Raw genomic sequence first — 22,320 nt, forward strand, 5'->3', positions numbered from 1 at the left:
ATACACATTCATCACACCATACACACATCACACATGCATACATATACATACACACACCACAATACGTACACACACACCATACCACACACACCCCAAACATACATACACACACCACACATGCATACACACATCGCACATACATACAACATACCACACCACACACACACACACACACACAGGGCTCCCAGGCTCCACTTCTGGCTGTTCTGGGGCTGTGGCCCCAACCATGCGGTGGGGCACCGCAGGCAGGCAGCCGTCCACCCCCTCTTCCGGCCCTGCTCATGTTCCTTCCTCCTTTCTCTGTTCTCCTGACGTGCACTTCCACAGCTGCCTCCTTTATAGGTCCCTGGTTCCCCTCCAAGACCTCGAGGTTTTGGCAGCTCTGCAGGACGAGGACATGGCCAGGGGCCCTGACGGCGCACGGAGGTGGGCGACCCTGGTGGTGCTGGCCACCCTGGGCACGGCTGTGACAACGACTACCAACCCCGGCATCGTGGCCAGGGTCACCCAGAAGGGCCTGGACTACGGTAACTGGATGCCTTCCTTTCCTTCTCTCCCATCACTGACTGAGCACCTGCTGTGTGCAGCCCTCTGAACCCAGGGTATGGCCTGCTCACTGCTCCTTCAAGGCGGCACTCTCACCCCGTCTTACAAAGCAAAAAGCTGGGCCAGGGTGAGTTACCCAAGGTCACACAGCTGGGAAGCCGCAGCAGCGGGGGATGGACCCCTAGTCTGGAGGACTCTTGAGTCCAGTGCTCAGGCCCCTCATGGTCCCCCTCCCTCCACCCAATGCCCGATTCGGGCTTGGGCCCTTCACTTCCTTCCTAGCTGGTTCTCGGCCCTGATACTGGTCTGGCGGGCCCTGGCTCAGTCTTCAGCGTGGGCAGAGCTCAGGCTCCGTGAGGAGCGGTGGTGCTTGGAAGCCACACTCTGCACAGTAGCTAGCTAGCCGGGTGCTACAGAGAGGATGCCCCCAGGCCACTCCCTCAGGCCCAAACACAGCAGAGAATGTTACGAAGCAGCCTCCTGACCTGCTCAGATCAGTGCCAGGCAGATGCTAAAAGCACACAATGTTACCAGTGACCTTTACAGATGAGCAGACAGACTGGAAGGAGGCAGGGGGGAGGGGTGGCCTGGATCTGAGCTCTGGTCTGTGTAGACGTGTCGGCGTGGGGCTGCTCAATGCTGCCTCTCGGTGGCAGAGAGATGACCCGCAGAACAGTGGGTGACAGCTGGTGCCAGAGACACGAGACCCAGGAGAAGGCAGGCTCTCAGGGGCGGTGGACCCCCGGGGGAATCAGGACAGGACCGAAGTGAAGTGAAATGATAGTTGCTCAGTCATGTTCAACTCTTTACAGCCCCATGGACTGAATTCTCTAGGCCAGAATGCTGGAGTGGGAAGCCTTTCCCTTCTCCAGGGGATCTTCCCAACCCAGGGATCGAACCCAGGACTCCTGCATTACAGGTGGAATCTTTACCAGCTGAGCCACAAGGGAAGACCAAGAATACTGGAGTGAGTAGCCTATCCCTTCTCCAGAGAATCCTGCTGACCCAGGAATCGAATCAGGGCCTCCTGGATTGTAGGTGGATTCTTTACCAATTGAGCTATCAGGGAAGCCCCGGATAGGACCAAGGAGACCTGGTATTCCATCCCTGAATTCCTACCCCAGCCCAGGCAGGACACCTGTGAATCCCAGGGATGGAGACAGGAGGCTCCCCACGAGCTAGGAGAAAGGATATGCCCCTGCTCTGTACCCAGACCTGGTCGCTTCCTGGGAGCAGAGACTTGGGCTCAGCCTTGAAGCCCAGAAGTCTTCGCTTCTGCCAGAGCAGCCTCAGTCCCTCCTACTCACACCCCATGCAGCCATCAGTGAGTGTCCTGAAGTGCAGCATGTGGGTTCAGGACCCTCATTACTGACACTGTTCAGCGGCTCCCAAGTGCCTGAATTCGGAAGGTGTCCTGGGCCTGGCATTAGAGACCCTTGGAGACCCGGCCCCTGCAGATCCACAGATGGTGGCCATCCCACATTTTCATTTCTCTCGGGGCAGTGCCAGTCTACGCTTGGTTTACTTTTGGACCCCCAGAAGGCCTGTCCCAGGGCACGGGCTCTGGGAACAGGAGGCCTGAATTCAGAGGCTGCCTCCCTCGCCTGTCAGCTGTGTGGTCACCTTTCTGAGTCTGCTTCTTCGTCTGAATTGGGGGGTATAACAAGACCCACTGGGCTTCTTCCCTGGTGGCTCAGTTGGGAAAGACTTCCTGCAATGTGGGAGACCCGGGTTCCAATTCAATTGTTTTCAACCAGACCTACTACCCAGGATTGTTCAGATTCGTGTATGTTCAGTTACAGGTATGTAACGTAATACATGTATGGGGCCCAGAATTGTGCCAGGAGCAGAGTGAGAACCTGATAAACGTTGTTTCTATTGTTACTATTATTATTACTATTGCTATTATTACTATGCTTAACTGGCTCTTAGAAAAACGCAAATCCTGGCATCCATCATTTTACTGCTTACTCTTCTCATTTAACGTGTTTGCCATCTAACTGGTTCTCTGATGCTATTAACCACATAATAACGGATGGCAGAATTCCTGACCCTGGGGATATTCATTCATTTAGTCATCCATCAGGTATTAAGTTCTAGACCCTGTGGTAAATGTGGCGGACGTCTGTGACATCTGTCCCTGGCCTTGGGCGGCTTACATCTAGTAGGGGAGAGAGAGATTAATTGAAAAATCACATGAATAGTTGCATAATTACAAAAGGTAATGCGAGCTCCAAAAGAGATGCCCACACCATGGTGAGAATTATAACAAGCAGGATCGCACTCTTCTGATGAACCAGAGAAAGTTCCTAGAAGAAATGATGACCAGGTGAAGATGAGAGGAAAAGGTTTCCTAGGCAGTGGGAAAAGTGCATGCAAAGATCCTGTGGCAAGAGAGTCCAAAACCCAGAGAGACACAGTATCTGTGAGGGCAGAGTACAGAGCAGATGTTCAATAAACACCCATAGGAAGCATGACTGGGTGTTCGGAATGGGTGATATTTCAAACTAAGTGCTGGCAAACAAGAGCCTGTAGGCCAAATCTGGATCACCATGTTTTTGTATGGCCCAGGGACTAAGCATGGCTTTTACATTTTTATATGGCTGGAAAAAATAAAAAGGAGAATCCTATCTCAGGCCGTGTGAAAATGATGTGCATGCTATGTATACTAAGTCATTTCAGTCTTCAGTGACCGACTCTTTGCGACCCCATGGACTTTAGCTGGCCAGGCTCCTTGTCCAGGATTCTCCAGGCAAGAATACTGGGGTGGGTAGCCATGCCCTCCTCCAGGACATCTTCCTGACCCAGGGATTGAATCCATGTCTCTCATGTCTTTTGCATTGGCAGGCGGGTTCCTTACCACTAGTGACACTGATGTGAAATTCAAATTTCAATTTTTCTCAGTAAAGTTTTATTGTAACAAAGCCATACCTATTCATTGACTTACTGTCTACAGCTGCTTTTGTACAATAACATCCGAGCTGAGTGGTTGTGACGGAGACAGTAAGATCTACAAAGCAGAAAATATTTACTATCGGGGTGTTGAGGACAGCCCTTAACTGAGCCCTGCTGTAGACCTTTCCAAGCCCACCGTCTTTGCTATGAACCAGCTACATGCCTCTGACCTCAGCCTCCTCTCTCTCCTCAGCCTGCCAGCAGGGAGTGGTTACTCTGCAGAAGGAGTTGGAGAAGATCACAATTCCCACTTTTTCAGGAAGCTTTAAGATAAAATACCTCGGGAAAGGGCAATACTGCTTCTCCAGGTAAGCCCTGCCAGCTCAGTCCTCCGTGTTCAGGACTGTCGTGTGTTGGGGCCAGCAAGACCTAGACTCATAGAGTCACAAACTCCTAAACTCAGAGAGCTTAGAGGATCCCAAAGCTAGTGTTTACATCATTCCAAGGGGATACAACAGAGAAGGCAATGGCAACCCACTCCAGTACTCCTGCCTGGAAAATCCCATGGACGGAGGAGCCTTGTAGGCCGCCGTCCATGGGGTCTCAAAGAGTCAGACACGACCGAGGGACTTCACTTTCACTTTTCACTTTCATGCATTGGAGAAGGAAATGGCAACCCACTCCAGTGTTCTTGCCTGGAGAATCCCAGGGATGGGGGAGCCTGGTGGGCTGCCGTCTTTGGGGTCGCACAGAGTCGGACACGACTGAAGCGACTTAGCAGCTGCAGCCACAGCAGAGGGGATACAGTCCCCAAGCTGCGTGTGGAGGAGACCACCCAAACGGTCTTTCAGGCACTCACCATGACTCCCGAGGGGATGTCATGAATCCCCAGACTCTGTGCCAAGCCCACATGTCAACTGGGATTAGGGGCGGAGGTGAGGTTTCTATGACAGAAAACCTAATCAGAAATGACCTTAACCAGAATGTAGGGGCTCAGAGGACTGAGATGTCCCTGGAATCGTCTGGCTTCTGGTTCAGCTTGAGGAAAGCTCAAATATCACTGGACCCTGTTTCTCTCTTGCCATCTCTCAGTATCACTTCTCTCTGGAAGGGCTAATTCTCAGGTAGGATGTCCCTGCAAAGAGACCATTAGCATCTTCTCAGCACTCCCAGCCCTGTAGGAGGAAGGCACGGTCTTCCTACCACTCAAACAAAACTCCCAAGATTCACTCTGATCGATCCGTTTTAGGTTATATACATACTCCTGGACCAATCACTGTGGCCAGGGAATAGAAAACATGAATGAGCTTGTACTGAAGTCTCAAGCTCCACCCTCTGAAGATGGCCTGTGAAGTCAACTTTCTCTAGAGCAACATGGGCTAGATGTGGGGAAGAGTTCCTCCAAAGTAAAAATGGCAGTTCTGTTATCAACAAGAGAGGGATGTGGGTGCTGGGGAGAAAACCCATAAATATCCTCTAAAGAATTTTATGCACTCACTTAGCAGCAGATATTTGAGCACCTACTATGTGTCTGATTCAGCAGGCTTTGCTATTGTACAATGGTGAAAAAAAGACAGACACATTCCACCCCTTACAGAACGTGTAGTCAATGGAATTACATTTGTTATCTTCGCTGATCATCACACACCCTGCAAGAGAGAGGTTATTGTGCCCGTTTTACAAGTGAGGAAACTGAGACTCAGGATGATTAAGCAATGCGCCCAGGATCACACAAAAGTAAATCAAAGAGCAGGATTCAAATGCAGATTTGTCTGACTTCAAAGCCTCGCTGCAGAGTTCCCAAGGCTGCTCTCATCATAACTTTCGGGCTCTCCTAAAATGGATGCGGTAAAGGACCGGGCTGGAGGGGAATGAGTCTGCACTGACCATTGACTGAGTCCTTGTGGGGATCCCGAGGAGGCTAACTGATCGTTTCTTCCTTGCAGCATGGTTATTCAAGGATTCAGTCTTCCCAATTCCCAGATAAGACCGTCGCCGGGTGAGGGCCTTGATCTCGCTATCAGAGATGCCAGTATCAACATCAGAGGAAAGTGGAAGGCACGAAAGAACTTCATGTACGTTTCCAAGCTTGTTGTTTGTTGAGTGTGTGGGTAAGCTCTTGGTGATACTTGGAAGAGAGGAGAGCCAAGATCTCAAGCATGCCCAATTTTTGCCTGGCCAAATACCTTCTGCCCCCTCAGAGCTACTGGGAAAATTTTTCACAAAAGAAGTTTTAACATAACTCTTAGTTAGTAGCTGAACATGTTCCCACATCTCAATACAGAACACTGTTAAGGCTGAGTTGGTACACATGACTTAGGATAGAAGGCTAAGTAGGACCTTTACTTTACCCCTTTATCAGTTAGCAACTGCTGTGTAACAAACCATCTCAAACTCAGTGACCCAAAGCAAGTCATATATCTCCACTTATGTATCTATTTTTTTGGCTAGAGTTCCCTCCCATAGGTTGGCCTCAGCTAGGGGTGGCCCTGTTCAACATTTATCTCCTCCTCCTCCCTGGACCAATGAATGGGCTACAGAGAGCATATTCTTAGGCCTGCAGAGGTGCCAAAAGGGTACCAGAGGCATATTAAGTCCTAGATTCTGAACTGGCCCATAGTCACTTCTACTCATATACCACTGGCCAAAATAAGTCACGTGGCCACATCCAAAGTCAAGAACATGGAAATACATGCGTATCCTCCCAAGATGGGCAATGGTAGAGGGTATGGATGCAGGGAGGCTGAAAATTGGGGCAAATCATCCAAACTACAACTGTGAATCTAAATACCGGGCTCTCACTGCGGTCACTGTGCAGAAGTGACAGTGACTCAGATGACCTGTCATTTTAGCAACTTCTCCTTTGTGCGGAATCCAGGGAGAAAACAGACACTTTGATGAGGACAGAGGCGTAGGTCTGCCCTTCATTATAAGGACTTCTGATGTGTTGTTCCCCACAATAAGCACTGCTTAATTTTTCTTTTTCTTTTTTTTTTTTTAGCTTTTTATTTTATATTAACAATGCTGTTATAGTTTCAGGTGGGCAGCAAAGTGACTCAGTCATACATATACATGTATCCATTGGCCCCCAAACTCCCCTCCCATTCCAGGCTACCACGTAACATTGAGGAGGGTTCCCTGTGTTATACAGCAGAGGGAATTGCTTAATTTTTCATGTGAGCTCTTTCACATCTATCATTTCACTTACGGATCATAAACAAATAAATAGCAATACTTCCTCACATTATAGAAGAGTTGACAAATTGCATTCACATCCACTGTCTTATCCCAAACTCATTTCAGGAGGGAGTAGTTATTAACCCCATTTAATGAATGAAGTCATCAATTAATTAAAGACACGTCCCTCCCCAAAACTCAGCTTTCTAGTGGCAAAACTAGTGTCCCACTGCTGGTCCAAGGTCTGAGTAAGGAACCTGAAGCTCAGAGAGGTTGAGAAACACAGCACAGGCAGAGGCTGAGGCAGTGGATCAGAGGAGGGTTCTGCCAGGCAGACATGGCTTCAGACTTCGAGTTGGAATTCTGGTTCTTTTACTCAGCTGCTGTGTGACATTGGGCAAGCGGCCTTCCCTCTCTGAACTCCATCTCTTCATCCTGAGTGGGGATAACAGCAAAACCTACCTTCCAGCATTGGTGTGAAGTTTGACGGCAGAGGGGAGAAAATGCTTGCTCCAAGTCTCATCTTTGTGTTTCCCTTCAGCAAACTCAGCGGCAAGTTTGACCTGAGTGTGGAAGGCATCTCTATTTTGGCGGGTCTGAAGCTGGGCTATGACCCTGACTCGGGCCACTCCACAGTCACCTGCTCCAACTGCAGCAGTCACATCAACACCGTCCGCATACGCATCTCTGGCAGCAGGCTGGGGTATGACCTCCTGGGGCTGTGGATGGGAGGAGGGATGAATGTGCATGCGTGCGCAATCACTCAGTCATGTCCGACTCTTTGCGACCCACCAGGCTCCTCTGTTCATGGGATTCTCCAGGCAAGAATACTGGAGTGGGTTGCCATTTCCTCCTCCAGGGGATCTTCCCGACTCAGGGACTGAACCCACATCTCCTGCATTGCAGGTGGATTCTTTACCACTGAGGCACCTGGGAAGTCCTGGGAGGAGGGACAGGATTATCGTAATCATTCTTGTATCCAGACAGCACATCCCAAATGCCACTTCCATGCCAGCCTTGTCCAAAGGTCTCAGATGTAAGGAGGGGACAAAGGTTCACAGGTGGAACACACCCTCCCTGCCTAGAAGGGACCCTTGCTCATTCAGTATTCATTCAGCAAACTTTTACTGAGCACTTATTATGCGACAGGCTCTGCACTAAACACTTTAAGTGCACCAAGTTATACAATCCTTATCATAAGCCTATAGGCATTCATTCCTCCATCCAACCAACAAATACCAACTAAGAAACTTCTGTGCATGAGGCTTGTTCATTGTGTTCAAGAAAGAGCAGTGGTCACTAAAAATCTGGCCTTGCTAACAGTGATTGGAGGCTTGATAGATGCTGAGCACTGTTCAGACATGAGCCTTATCCCATTCTGTCCACACAAAGACTCTATGAGGTTAGTCTATTATTACCCCACTTTCAGAGGAGAAGATCGAGGCACAGAAAGAATAGGAAGTAGCCTGAGTTTTCATACCTAATGAGAATTGAGAAGGGATTCAATCCAGGACTCCCAGCCCCCAGATTCTTAGCTTCACCGCCCCTGTTCTCTTGAAGCTTCAGCCTGTGGGGAAGATAGACATTAATCAACTCATTGCATTAATGAATGGCTCACAAAGAATTACAAAAGGATATTAGAAGTGGGAAAAAGAGGTACAAAGTGTGGTGAACACATAGAACAGGTGGTTCTGACCTAGTGTGGTGGTTGCCCAGTTCTTTGATGAAATGACATTTGAATTGAGATGAAAAGAAGTAGGAGTTAATTGGATTGAGGACAGTGGGTGTTTTAAACAGAGTGAACAGCATGTGCAAAGGTCCTGTGGTGGGAGGAAGCAGAGGACACAGGAGGACATGGCAGAGCTGTGGGGCTGGAGGACAGAGAGAGAGGGAATGACGAGGAATGAGGCTGAGATGGGGCAGGGTTCCCGCTGTGCACCTGTGGAAGAAATAACCTCATGACCAGTCACTGAATACAGGAGAAGAAGGGTCTGATGGGGGTGTACAGATTCGGAGCCCAGGGATAAGGGCGGTAAGGCTTGTTCGGAAGAGCGATGAAGGCTTCCCAGACGAGGCAGCTTTCTGAGCACAGCCTGGGAAGTACCTGGAAAGCCTCACGCCTGTCCCCACATGTCAATCCAGGTGGCTGATCCAACTCTTCCACAAAAGAATCGAGTCTTCGCTCCAAAACGCCATGACCAGCAAGGTAGGAGGGGCTCCGAGTCTCAGCCCGCCCCCGTCAGAGTGGGTGGGGCCCGCAGTGTCCACAAACCTCAGGCATCGCTGGACACTTCCGCTGTCACCCAGATCTCTTCAGCAGGCCCTTCCAGCCCTTAGGGAGCACAAGTCCAGCTCTACAATGTGTCAGGTCAATTTTCCTGGGAATCTAGCAAGAGACTAAGGTTCATGTCACGCACCCTCAGCAAACGCCCCCACGCTTGAGCCACCCCTGCCCTCCCCCACGTCGTCCCTCCCTGCAGAGAAACTACTGTTCTCTCCTGGCGAGCTCTCTTAGCCCTCCGGCCTCCTTCCCCGCCCCCCACCCCAGAACCCCCTTGGTGGTGGTGGTGCTGCTGCTGCTAAGTCGCTTCAGTCGTGTCCGACTCTGTGCAACCCCATAGACGGCAGCCCACCAGGCTCCCCTGTCCCTGGGACTCTCCAGGCAAGATCACTGGAGTGGGTTGCCATTTCCTTCTCCAGTGCATTAAAGTGAACAGTGAAAGTGAAGTCGCTCAGTCGTGTCCGTCTTCGCGACCCCATGGACTGCAGCCTACCAGGCTCCTCGGTCCATGGGATTTTCCAGGCAAGAGTACTGGAGTGGGTTGCCACTGCCTTCTCCACCTTGGTGGTGAGCCCCACCCAAAAAACGTGCAGCTGATGAAGCTGCTAGATTAGAGTGTAGCCAAGCTATGTCCTGAGGCTGGAACTGGTATGAAGGACAGACACAGACCAGTGTATCCCGCCAACCCTGCCTTCACTCTAACCCTCATCTCCTACGAGACAACTTCTTCAGCTGAGAAAAGGGGTGGTTCCTTGGGCTAGCTTCCCATTAATACACCATCAGCTTCCAGGGAACCCCAGAGCCTGTCTTCCAAGCCGAGTGAGCTTGGGTTTTCTCCAGAGGTCAGTGGGGAGCCATTGAAGGTTTTAGGCAAGGGGATGACCTGGCCAGATCTGTGCTTTAGAACAATTTCTCTGGCTGCCGCGAGAATGGCTGGAGGGGCCCAGAGCAGGGGCAGGAGTCTTGGGGAAACTAAGGAGGCTTGTGCTGTCTTCCAGATGGGAGACCTTGGTCTTCCAGCCAAAGGCACTGACGATATGGGTAAGGAGATATAAACCATCCATCTGAAGGCACTCTGTCAAATATTAAAAGAAAAAAATATCCATGCATCGTGGTCAAAATGCATAGCAGAGTAGATTATAAAATGGGTTTTAGAGTCTGAGCAGGAAATAAAATGTAGATATGCATCTCATACAATCATATGTGTGCTCAGTTGCTCAGTCGTGTCCGACTCTTTGTGACCCCATGGACTTTAGCCCACCAGGCTCCTCTGTCCATGGGATTTTCCAGGCAAGAATACTGGAGCAGGTTGCTATTTCCTTCTCCAGGAGACCTTCCTGACCCAGGGATAGAACCCATGTCGCTTGCATCTCCTGCATTGGTAGGCGTGTTCTTTGTTACTCGCACCACCTGGGAAGCCCCCATACAGTCATATACAGCTACTATTTCCAAGCTATATGTTGGACTCTGAGCTTCCTGGTGGCCAAAGAGAAAAGGGAAGCTTGAGTAGCTACATGATTTTTGAGGAAACATTCAAGACAAGCAAAACCTGTCCACATAATTATTCCCAAAGGACATTGTCCACTACAGGAAGCCTTCCCTGATCTTTTCTTTTATTCTCCCAAGATCTGCGAGGTGGTGACTAGTACTGTGTCCTCCAAGCTGCAGCCTTATTTTGAGACACTGCCAGGTAAGAGCTGGGCGGAGCTAAGAAGGCTGGGGTAAAAGGGGAGGAGGAACCTGGGGTAGAAGAGGGAGGGAAAGTTGAGGTAGAAGGGAGATAGGGAGAGCGTGATGGAGCCAGCAAGTTTCCTAGGCAGGCCTGGGCTTGGGTGGGAATGAGTAGAGCCGGTTATTTTCAAATGGTAATTAGCATCAGATCCCTTGGGACCAGGTCCTTGTAGCAGGTCTGGAAGTTAAATGGAAGAGAAATCCTACAAGGGCCAAACAACAAATACCCACAGCCCCCTGAAGCCAGAGATACATAGCTGATCTGAGATCTGAGGCTGGTCACTTCCCCTCTCGAGGACTGAGTTTCCATGTCTTTAAAATGGACACAATCTTCTCTTTCCCCAAGTGCTCAGTAGACTGTGAAGGGCTGCAGAAGGTGCAGGAAGACCCATCTGGCCAAGTGTCACCATGTGTCATGTACCCAGCAGTAATGTTTCCTCTCGGCCTCCCAGTGCCTCACTGAGATCACTGTTTTCTGCCAGATTTACACCAGGAAACAGGAGCCATGACTTGCCAAATTCACCAGGCCAGTAAGAAGCAGAAATATGATCCAAGTTTAGGTTTTCCTACTCCAGAGCCTGTGCCCCAAACTTCTACCAGGGCTGCCTCCCCACAGAGCCTAGTGTGGCCAACACGTGGTACTTGTCTGCTTCAGATGCATTTCCTTCTTCCGGGCACTGCCCCAACCCATCCTGGGCGTGTTCAGTGCAGCTGCAGGGTCCAGGGTTTAGCCTCACCAGGCAGGAAAAAGATCTTGGTTTGAGTCCCAGCCTTGTCACTCACAAGCTTTGCCATCCAGGACTCGTTACGTTTTCTCAGTTTATTCCCTCTAACATGGGAAAGAAGGGCTAAAAGAGAAAGCAATATTCATTTCATCCTCATTGATTAATGCTGGAAACAGAAAAACCATTCCGACTTGAAGCCAGTTTGGGCTCAGCCTGGGATGTTATCACTGCAGTAATGACCCCTGCTGGCTTTAGCCCCTAACCATGTAGAGGGCATCTGCAAAGTCGTCAGTAGTACCCCACCCTACAAATCAAGACAAGTGGCTCAGAGGAAAGGGCTTGTCCAAGGTCACACAGAGTTCAATTTAAGCCCAAGTCATCCTGCCCCTTGACTCTGCTTTAGCCATGTCTCAGGGCTGTTGGAAGAAGGGAGGGAGTTGATGTTTCTGTGAATGTGGGCTGTGGGCTCATTTTCCTTTAAAGGGAGCTCAGGGAGGAGGGCTCCTTGGAGGCAGTGGGAATGGGATCAGCACGGCAGGTCTGTATTTAACTTTAGGAGATGCTGAGTCTGCATCCCAGGCTCCAAAGATGCTGCCACGGGGAGCCAGCTCATGGTCCATCTTCTTTCCCTCTAGTGACAACCAAACTAGACAAAGTGGCTGGGGTCGATTACTCGCTGGTAGCCCCTCCAAGAGCCACAACCGATAACCTGGATGGGCTGCTGAAGGTGAGACTCATATCAAGAATCATACACCCTCACACCTCTGCCTCAGAACCCCCACACCTGGGGGCTTCCCATCACCCTTGGAAACAAATCTTACAATGACCCCGCCCCTTTCCTACCCATCCTCACCACTCTCCCCAGCCCACCTTCCATGCCTTCTCCTGGCTCCAGTCACACTGACCTTCCTGCTGTTCCTGAAATGCACGATGACTGCTCCCTCCCAGGACCTTTGCACTTGTTGCTTCTTCTGTCCAGGAGGCTCTCACCCAGATATCGACAGCAGCTCTCTCTTCCCTCCTTCAAGTCTTTGCTCAAGTATCCTCTCCCTAGAGAAGCCCTCCCAGACCACCATTGCTAAAAGAGTACCCTCCTCTTCCCCTATATTCTGCTTATTTTTCTCAGCAGCACTTATTACTCATGTACGCACACTGCAGTCGCAAGCCTGTCTCCCTCAATATGATGGAAGAGAAGGGGCTGTGTTTGCTTGGTTCTTCACCGTACACAGCACCTAGAGCTATGCTTGGTGTGTAATACCTGTTCTGTAAATGTGTATGGGATGGATGGATGGATGGATGGATGGTTGGATGGATGGATGGAGTGAGCTAGTTTCATTTCATGCCACTTTTCCCCTCACTGTCTACCCTCCAGCCAGGCTCACTGGCCTTGCACCTCCTCAACACTTCCAGCTAATTTCCACCTTAGGGCCTTCATCCCGTCCATTCCCTCTGCCTGGACTCCCCTCTCCTCCTTCCCCTCCTCTTCCCAGCCATCTTCTTCTTATCTTCCAGTGGGTCTTGGCTGGGATGTCACTCCCCAAGCAGCCTTCCCCCATCTCAGCTGGAATAAGTCCCACTTTCTAAATCCCCTCCGGATGTACCTCAGTCCCTCCACAACTGGTGTGTCTGTTTACTATTTGCTTGTTTTCTCTAAAACACATTTAATGTCCAAAAAAAAAAAAAAAAATGTAGAGACCACATAGAAGCAGAAGAAATAAATAGGAGGGAAAGAAGGTGGGGGGAAGAAAAGAGAAATTACCGTAATAATATGACTTAGAGATCTGTATGCTGACACATAAATTACACTTCTCCAACCCTCCAATCCTTTCCTCTGCTTAAACACAGAAAATTACACACACACAGGCACACGTGTAAAAGGGGCAGAAACAAAAATACACACATGTAGGCATGGAAACAAATACACACAAAAACAACATATATAAACATATATATGTGTACAAGTCATGTTTTACACCTTTTAAAACCAGAACAGTGCAAGGTGTACATCTATCAGTGAAATGTCCTCCCGTAGTCCTTTAAATGCCTCTTGGGTCTTTCAGCGGACAGCTTGTGATAAGGTATGCAGACAGTGCCCCCTCTTGGGATGTCTGAGCTGTTTCCATTTTTTCCACAAGTGTAACCAGAGCTGCCATGAGTATCCTTGTAGCTGGGTCTCTGCCCATCTTTGATTATTTTCTGGAAGTGAAATTGCTGGACCAAATAGTATACTTGTAAAATAATCTAAGTGATAAGAAGGAACAACGGATTAAAACAATACCTGATTATCCCTAGCGAATGAGAATGTCCTGTTTACTGCCGCCCGCCGCCCCCCCCACACTTGGGGCTCCTGCCCAGAGGTGATAGCTGTCAGCCATGGCGGGTATTAATCTGATCCTGAGCATTCATATACACTTACATGAAAGCCCTTCTAGTTTTACTGAGAATCTGTCTGTTCTTCACTTGCTTTTCTCACCTAGCGATATATATTAGAGATGGTTCCTGGTTGGTACATAGGTCCACCCATTATTTTTATTTTTTGTCTTTTTTTGCAGCTATTTTTAAGAGTTGCTCATGATATTTATTCTATAAGATTGGTGTCATGATCATTATCGGCAAATAATGATCCAAAAGTACAGAGAATACTACACATTATCACATACCCACGACCCAGATTTTAGCAGTGTTACTATTTTGTCATATTCACCTTTGATATTTTTTGAGATGAAATATTGTAGAAGTAAAGAGCTGAGGCACCCTTGGGGACCCTCTACCCCACAGGGAATCACGTGGATGACATCCTTATGTGTCCTTCTCGCCTGAGTTTTTATACTTTTTCTATCTATCTCTGATGTCAATAATTCTTATGCCTTTAATTTTACATAAGTGGCTTCCTTCATAGCTCAGTCGGTAAAGAATCTGCGTGCAATGCAGGAGACCCGGGTTTAATCCCTGGATCAGGAAGATCCCCTGGAGAAGTAAATGGCAACCCACTCCAGTATTCTTGCCTGGAGAATCCCATGGACAGAGAAGCCTGGTGGATTATAGTACATGGGGTCGCAAAGAGCCATACACGACTTAGTGACTAAAGCACAGTTTCACATAAATGGTATTCTAACATATGTATCCATCAAAAATTTGCTATTTTATAACTCAACATTATTGTTTTTCAACTAAGTGAATGATCTGTTTTTTGCATTGCGTAGCCAAATTGCTCTTCAGAAATGTAAACATATTCCCCAGGAGCCCATGAATACTCTCACCAAAAACTGGATAGTATCAGTTTAAAATACACACATATTTAAAACAATTTACCTCTTTCTTGAATATTTTGCTAATTTGATAAGTGAAAACAAACAAACAGAATTCTCCTTGTTCTTTTAGGAGAATTTCTGCGCTTATTTGCAAGATTGAGGCAGAGACCATGGCATGGTCAGGAATGTGCTTGCCAGAATCCAGATGTCCGGGTTCAATCACTGACTCAGGCACTCACCCTTTTGAGTGAGCGTGGGCAAGCCACTTCATCTCCCCAAGCCTCAGTGTGTGTCTGTGTGATCAGTCACTCAGTCGTGTCCGATTCTTTGTGACCCCGTGGACTGTAGCTCACCAGACTCCTCCGTGGAATTTTCTGGGCAAGAATACTGGAGTCGGTTGCCATTTCCTTCTCCAGGGGAATCTTCCAACCCAGGAATCAAACCTGCATCTCCTGCATTGGCAGGCAGATTCTTTACCACTGAGCCACCTGGGAAACTTCAGCATCCTCTCTTGTAAAATGCAGGTGATCTCATCTACTACACAGCCTTGGTGGGAAAACACTTAGAAATTAGCACAAGGAGGCATGCAATGCTATTGTTAGTTTCAGGCCATGGCTTTCTCCTCTGTTAATCCGGGATTAGTATCCTTCAGTTCAGTCAGACAGTTCAGTCACTCAGTTGTGTCCGACTCTTTGCGACCTCATGAATTGCAGCACGCCAGGCCTCCCTGTCCATCACAAACTCCCGGAGTTTGCTCAAACTCATGCCCATCAAGTCAGTGATGCCAGTTTTTTCCTGGAATGGAGACATCGAATTGTAATTCTTGAAGGATGCCCAGGCTCACTCTGCTGCCTCTGCCTGCAGGGGGAGTTTTTCAGTCTGGCCCACCGCAGCCCCCCGCCCTTTGCCCCCCGACCGATGGCCTTTCCCGCTGACCACGACCGCATGGTGTACCTGGGCATCTCTGAGTATTTTTTCAACACGGCCGGGTTCGTGTATCAGGAGGCTGGAGCCCTGAATCTGACCCTCAGAGACGACATGGTAAGGCCAAATGGGAGTGAGTGTGGGAAGAGAGTGCGGTAGACGGTCTGGATCTGAGTCTTGGTTCACAGCCAGGAATATCGAGGTCTGAACTCTGGAGTCAGCCAGACCTGAGTTCAAACCCCAGCTCCCCTCTTTCCCATCCTGGTGACCTTAGGTCGGTTATTCAGCCTCTAAGAACCTCATCTGTAAAACACCAAAAATGATATCTTCATCCAAAGGATGTAAGGAAGGTTGAATGAGATATGATTACTTGGGCAGCCCCAGCACAGACTTATGAGTGTGGAGGAAATCCCCTGAATCCTAATGGTAACAGCTAACATTGACTGAGTCCCTGCAGTGTCTCGGTCTGTAATCCAGTCTTAGCATCGTATCACCATTATGGTCGTCATCCTCAATGTCTTTGTCTCTATATCTGTGGCTGAGTCCTGCTCTGGGCCTCAGTTTGCCCATATGTAGAATGAGGAAATGACCATCCTCCCCAGAGTCTAGGGGCAACGGGACCCACCCTGCTCACCAGCCACGCAGGGTTCCTCCTCTGCTCTGATGCCAGATCCTCCCCCTCTGGAGAGGCATCAAAGGGATGCTGAGCCCTGACTTGTCTCCCTGTGGAGATAAACAGAGACCATCCCAATGAGAACTCTTGTGTTCGGTAGACTCAAAGGCAGACCCAGGGTGGGAAAGCTTTATAGTGAAAAAAGAGAGAGCGCTGGGTAGGCTTTTACAGAGATTGTGGGTGTGGGCAAGCTGGAAGCAGGGCTAACAGAAGCCAAACATCTTAAGTGATCGATTTGGAAAGCATATCTGATTTTTCCCGCGCAAAAGTTAAGGAAGCTGGCAGTCACTGATCATTCTGGATCAGCATTCTTCAGTCATACATGATCTGGCCACAGTCTGTTTATGTATTCATTCTCTCACACCTCATATAGAATTTGCCCCCCAATCTATAACATAATCTTCCAAGATCCTTTTCTCTTCCTCCCTTGCTACAGATTCCAAAGGAATCCAAGTTCCGCCTGACAACCAAATTCTTTGGAACCCTGATACCCCAGGTAAGAAAGGACTTGTTCCCCTTTAGTCATCTCATGAGGAGGCCTGGGGGAGCTGAGAACAGCTCTGCTGAGAGCCGCTCCCCGTCCAGATGGAGAGGTGACCCAGTCTGAGAGTGTGGACAGAGCTTTGTGCAGCCCATCCCCAGTAAAGAGAAAGGCCCCAAGCACTCATGTCACCATGTGTGAGAGTACATCCTGAGGGCTTATCCATTCATCAAATAGTTACTGAGTGCCCACCACACTTCTGGGGCCCTGTGCAGGGCATCCAGCAAATCAGACCGTATCCCAGCCCTCCTGGAGCTCCCATCCAGTAGAGTGAGAGAAAATTATTGTTCAGACACCCAAAACAATAAAAAGAGAAAACTCAGACTCTGATAAGTGAAAAAGTGACAGTGTTAGTCATTCAATCGTGTCATACTCTTTGTGACTCCATGGACTGTAGCCCGCCAGGCTCCTCTGTCCATGAGATTTCCCAGGCAAGACAACTGGGGTGGGCTGCCGTGTCCTCCTCCAGGGGTTCTTCTCGACTCAGGGGTCGAGCCCTGGTATCCTGCGTCGCAGGCAGGTTTTTTTGCTATCTGAGCCAGCAGAGAAGCTGAAGTTTATCACAAACTGGCTGAAGTTGATGAGGTCGCTACAGACAAAGGCAGCCAAGTCGGGCCTCTGTCTCGGTCTGCTTGGGCTGCCATAAAGAAATATCACAGATTGCCTGGCTTAAACAACAGAAATTTATTTCTCACAGTTATGGAAGTCAAGAAGTCCAAGGCCAAGGTGCCAGCAGATTTGGGTTTTGGTGAGGGCTGCCTTCCTGACTTGTAGAAGACTACCTTCTTGCTGGGTTCTCAGATGGCCGGAAAGGCCGGAAAGGCCGGAAAGGCAGGAGCTTGTGGAGAGACAGCAGGCAAGCTCTAGTGTCTCTTCTTATTAGGACACTAATCCTATTGGATCAGGCCCCACACTGATGACCTCATTTAACCCTAATTACTTCCTTTAGGCCACATGTGCAAAGACAGCCACACTGAGGGTTGTGCTCAGTCATTCAGTTGTGTCCAACTGTTTACAACCCCATGAACTGTAGCCCACCAGGTTCCTTCTGTCCATGGGATTCTCCAGGCAAGGATACTGGAGTGGGTTGCCATTTCCCCCTCCAGGGGATCTTCCCAATCTAGGGATCAAACCTGTGTCTCCTGCAGCTCCTGCTTTGGCAGACAGATTCTTTACCACAGAGCCACCTGGAAAGCCCACATTGGGGGTTAGGGCTTAGGTATATGAATTCGCTGAGCAGGGGGGACACAAACATTCAGTCTATAATAGCCTCTTTGATGGTGGCACTTCCAGAAATTTCTATATAGACAGTACTGGTGTGGAGGAGGTGCAACGCCTAGGGGGGTCAGGGAAAGGGAAAGGGGAGCTTCATTTGCATAACAATTGCATTCTTTTATTCAGACTGTGAGTTTACCTGGGGGAGGACTGGAGGCTAGCAGAGATGGGGGTGTTGTCAAAGCTCTTTTTTGTTCCTTTTGAACCCATCACTACTCTCCAGACTTGAAGGAAGAGAAAGAGCCAAGCTAGGGAGGAATCCAGGACAAACATGCAGGGAGAGGGAACAGAGAGTGCAAAGAGTTTTAGACAGAAAGAGACCAGATCACAATTTTTTAAGTTAATTTCAGGATACTTTTATTCCATCCAAAAAGATATTTTGAATTATAAATCTCTTCCTGGGATCTATCTGGGTTTGAACTCTGGCCCTTACTTACTAGTTTTATGTTCCTGAGCATGTTCTGCCTGTATCTCAGTATTCTCATGCATAAAATGCAGTAATAACAACTTCACCTCGTAAAGCTGTGATTGATTAATTGAGTTGATGGATACAAAGACAGCGAGTCACATTTGAGGAAAAGAACTCCACCTTGTGGATGGAGTTAGAGGGCAAGTGGTAGAAGCGGTGGAGGGGGTGGGCATGGGGTGAGGTTGGCAGGGTGCCAGGTGCTGAATTATACAGTCTTTACAATTTATTCCGAAAGCAATGGGAAGGCTTCCCTGGTGGCTCAGTGGCAAAGAATCTGCCTGCCAATGCAAGAGACACAGGTTCAATAATCCCTGACCTGGGAAGATCCTACATGCCACGGAGCAGCTAAGTCCGTACACCACAACTATTGAGCCTGTGCTGTAGAACCTCAGTCCTGAAGCCCGAGTGCCCTTGAGCCTGTGCCCTGCAACAAGAGAAGCCACTGTAAGGAGAAGCCTGTGCATCACAACTAGGGAGTAGCCCCCACTCACCACAACCGGAGAAAAATAGTTCGTGCAGCAATGAAGATCCAGCACCGCCAAAAAACAACAGTGGGAAGACATCGGAAGTGCTTCTGCAGGACCAGGACAGGATAGGATTTAGACACTCTCTAATCAATGGCCTCTTTTGTCGGTCGTCCCCTGTGGGTTGCAGGTGGCCAAGATGTTCCCTGACATGCAGATGCAGCTCTTCATCTGGGCCTCTTTGCCTCCGAAACTCACCGTGAACGCCAGCGGCCTTGACCTCATCTTTGTCCTGGGCACCCAGGCCTTTGCCATCCTCCCAAACTCCTCCTTGGATCCCCTCTTCCAGCTTGAAATGGTAAGCCGATCCCAGATCTGAGCAGACAGGCAGCCCTGGACAGGGCTCAGAGCACTGCCCTGAGAGCCAGGGGGACTGGCGTAAAGCCTCCCCAGACTCAAACCTACACTGTGTGTGTCCAGAGCCACTGTCTTCTGACTTCTTCATTCATTCCATTATTTATTCGTGGTTGGCTTGAAATAGGTATACTATTTCCAATCTGTTCATGCATATCTTTGGCCATTCAATTATACACTTGTGGGTTTGTTCATTCATTTATTTAGTCATTCAATTATTAATTTCAACTGCTAACTTGAAATCGACTGTATCTTTGCTGGTTCATACATGCATTTATTTCATTATTCATTTATTATATCTTTGTTCAATGGATCATTCCTTTGTATATTTGTTCATTCATTCATTAATCATTTATTCATACATGCCTATCTTTATTTATTCCTTCCTTTGTGCATTTAATGCTTCACTTATTTAAGTTTCCATCCCATGGTTGACTTGTACATTCATCATTTGATCACTCTGTCACTCCACAAACATTTGGTGGCATCCTCTCTGGCCACTGGAGGTGAGGGCCAGACTCTCCCCAACAACAGATACTCAGGTGTGTCCAGCTTCAAGTTGAGACCCATTTTCCTCACTTTGCAGATTCAGTGGGTTCTGAGGGGGTTGTCCAAGGTCACACAGACAGTGGACAGGAAAGCTGAGGTTGGGAACCTTGGTTTTCTGAGTAAACATTTGTTGAATGACTAAATGAATGAATGTGAAATAGAGCTGGCCTGGACTCCTACCTCACAGCCTGTCTCCTACGGCCCATGGGAGTGGCCTGGGAATCTGAACTGGTCCCAGAAGCAGGGGGAGAAAAATGGTAATTGTCTGACAGTCCAGGACTCATCACAGCACAAAGTTGGTGAAAGGAAGACTCGTCCCTTCCGTGGGTTCTGTGGGCCTGCCCTAGCAATGTGGGCGCTTCTGCCGAGTCTCTGTGAAGCAGACCTGGTCTTGGAGGCTTTGCGGAGCCCCGGGATTCTGGGTCAGTGGCGTCACTTCCTGGATGGTTGCTTTGCAGAACTTGAACCTTTCTGTGCTTCTTGGTGCCAAGTCCGACAGACTGATTGGAGAGCTCAGATTGGACAAGTAAGTGGGCCGGCGGGCATGGGAGGAGGGGGCTGCCCGTCCGTCTTCTTTCGGCTTTGTTGCTGCTAGTGTGTTTCCTCTAACTGTGGCAAGCGGGGGCTACTCTCTAGTTGCAGTGTTCGGGATTCTCTTGTTGGGGAGCACAGACTCTAGGGCATGTGAGTCAGTAGTTGTGGCTCGATTGTAGGCTCAGTAGTTGTCCCAGGGCATGTGGAATCTCCCTGGACCAGGGATCAAGCTCATGTCCCCTGCATTGGCAGGCAGATTCTTATCCACTGAACTACTGGGGACGTCCTGCCCATCCAGTCTTGGTGCCTGTGAGTTCACAGTGACCTTACAAAGTTCCAAACTTCTGTGTTCGTTCATCCCATTTAAACCTCAAACAGGGCACGGTAGGTACAATATCCCCATTTTGCAGATAGTGAGACTGGTGCTCAGAGATGAAGTGACCAGCCCAACACCACACGTCATAGGGTGATCGACCATCTCGGCTGGTCTGCAGTGACCCAGCTTTAGCACTGAAACTCCTGCATCCCAGGTCACGCCCCTATCCTAGTCCAATCATGACTGCGCAGGGCCAGTTGATAAATCTCCAGCCTCCAGCCACCCCATGTCCCTGGCCTTCCTTGACACTTGGAAATCCACTTCAACTTCTTCACACCCCATCCTTGGGCCTTCATCAGCCACCTCCTGCCAGGAGACTCTGGAATCCGTGCCTGGGATTGAATCCCAGCAGAGGAGATGGGGGTTAGGAACGTGGACTCGGAGGCTGAGGAGGCTGCCTTTCAAGTGCAGCTCACCTTTGGCAAGCATAGAACCCTTCAGACTTCAGCCTTTTGCCCTGGCTGGTAAAAGAAGTCCAATAATTGTTCTTTGCCAGCCGCATCATTGTATTAATATGTGTTGTATGGTTAGAACACTTTGAAGGATATAATAAGTGCCCAACAAGCAAGAGGAAAAGAGAAAGACAGCAGCACACAGAAGAGCAGTATAGAAATGGGGTGAGAGACAGGAAGAGACGGGAAACACAGAGACACAGTGAGGGAGGGGGAGACACTGAGAAAGGAAGTAGGGCAAGACAGACAGATGGATGAAGAGACACAGTAACAGGGGGACCGTCAGAGAGACAGACAGACGCCAAAGGAGGCAGGAGGGAGAGAGGGAGACACACAGAGATCAAGCGTGAGCAGACGTGACGACCCCCGCGTTCTGACCTGGCGTCTACCTCTTCTTCACTTTCACTCTGCTTAAACTGAGTCTTGACCCACATTCCTGCCTGTTTCTGCCTTCTCTCTGGCACAGAGCTGTCCTTCCTAACCTTGAGTTTGGCTCCTGAGGTTTGCCTGCTGCTTATTTCTCCTGGCATCGTTTTGACAAGTGTTACTGCTTTGGAAACATGTGGATTTCATTTTCTTGGAAACACCTGTGGGCCTCTCAGGTAGAGGAGCTGGAGAAAATACAGCTGAGTGATGGCTGAGCACAGACTTCCTGGAATATGCAGGAATGGGGGGTGGGGAGACCCCACAGGGCGAGAGCTTTCAAGCTTTGTAGGGTACTGGAGACAACAGAAGCTTTGGCATCAGGGAGACCTGGTTGAATTGCTACTTGGCTGATTGTTAACTGCGTGCCCTTGGGCAGATTGCTTGTCTTCTCTGATTGTCAAGGACATCATCTGTAAAATGGGAGTGTGATGGCCCTTGGCTCTTGGATGTTACAGGAATTCAGTGGGATATAGCATCCAACATAGTGAAAAAAAGGGATTCATTAAATAGCCATTTATTTACCTTTCTCCTGGATCATTGTTAAGATGTCATAAAGTCCATAAATAGGGGATTGTTTATGGGCTCAAATTATTCAAAAGTCTGAGGGTTTCAGACAC

The 22,320-nt window shown here is 49.0% G+C and overlaps 1 protein-coding gene across 1 annotated transcript in view; it reads left to right on the top strand.

Moving 5' to 3' along the window:
• The first annotated feature begins 315 nt into the window (after positions 1-315).
• The window catches only part of LOC110147544 (bactericidal permeability increasing protein), a 30,160-nt gene continuing 8,155 nt past the window's right edge, over positions 316-22,320 (top strand). Inside the window, exons 1-11 of the mRNA XM_020909068.2 lie at positions 316-527; positions 3,695-3,809; positions 5,388-5,516; positions 7,160-7,321; positions 8,761-8,824; positions 10,526-10,589; positions 11,991-12,082; positions 15,471-15,647; positions 16,640-16,699; positions 19,143-19,310; positions 20,374-20,441. Coding sequence (XP_020764727.2) covers positions 398-527; positions 3,695-3,809; positions 5,388-5,516; positions 7,160-7,321; positions 8,761-8,824; positions 10,526-10,589; positions 11,991-12,082; positions 15,471-15,647; positions 16,640-16,699; positions 19,143-19,310; positions 20,374-20,441 — 1,229 coding nt within the window. The 5' untranslated portion in view covers positions 316-397. The remainder of the gene's footprint in view (positions 528-3,694; positions 3,810-5,387; positions 5,517-7,159; positions 7,322-8,760; positions 8,825-10,525; positions 10,590-11,990; positions 12,083-15,470; positions 15,648-16,639; positions 16,700-19,142; positions 19,311-20,373; positions 20,442-22,320) is intronic.

Source organism: Odocoileus virginianus, chromosome 9 (genome assembly GCF_023699985.2).
Source record: "Odocoileus virginianus isolate 20LAN1187 ecotype Illinois chromosome 9, Ovbor_1.2, whole genome shotgun sequence".
Classification (NCBI taxonomy): Eukaryota; Metazoa; Chordata; class Mammalia; order Artiodactyla; family Cervidae; genus Odocoileus; species Odocoileus virginianus.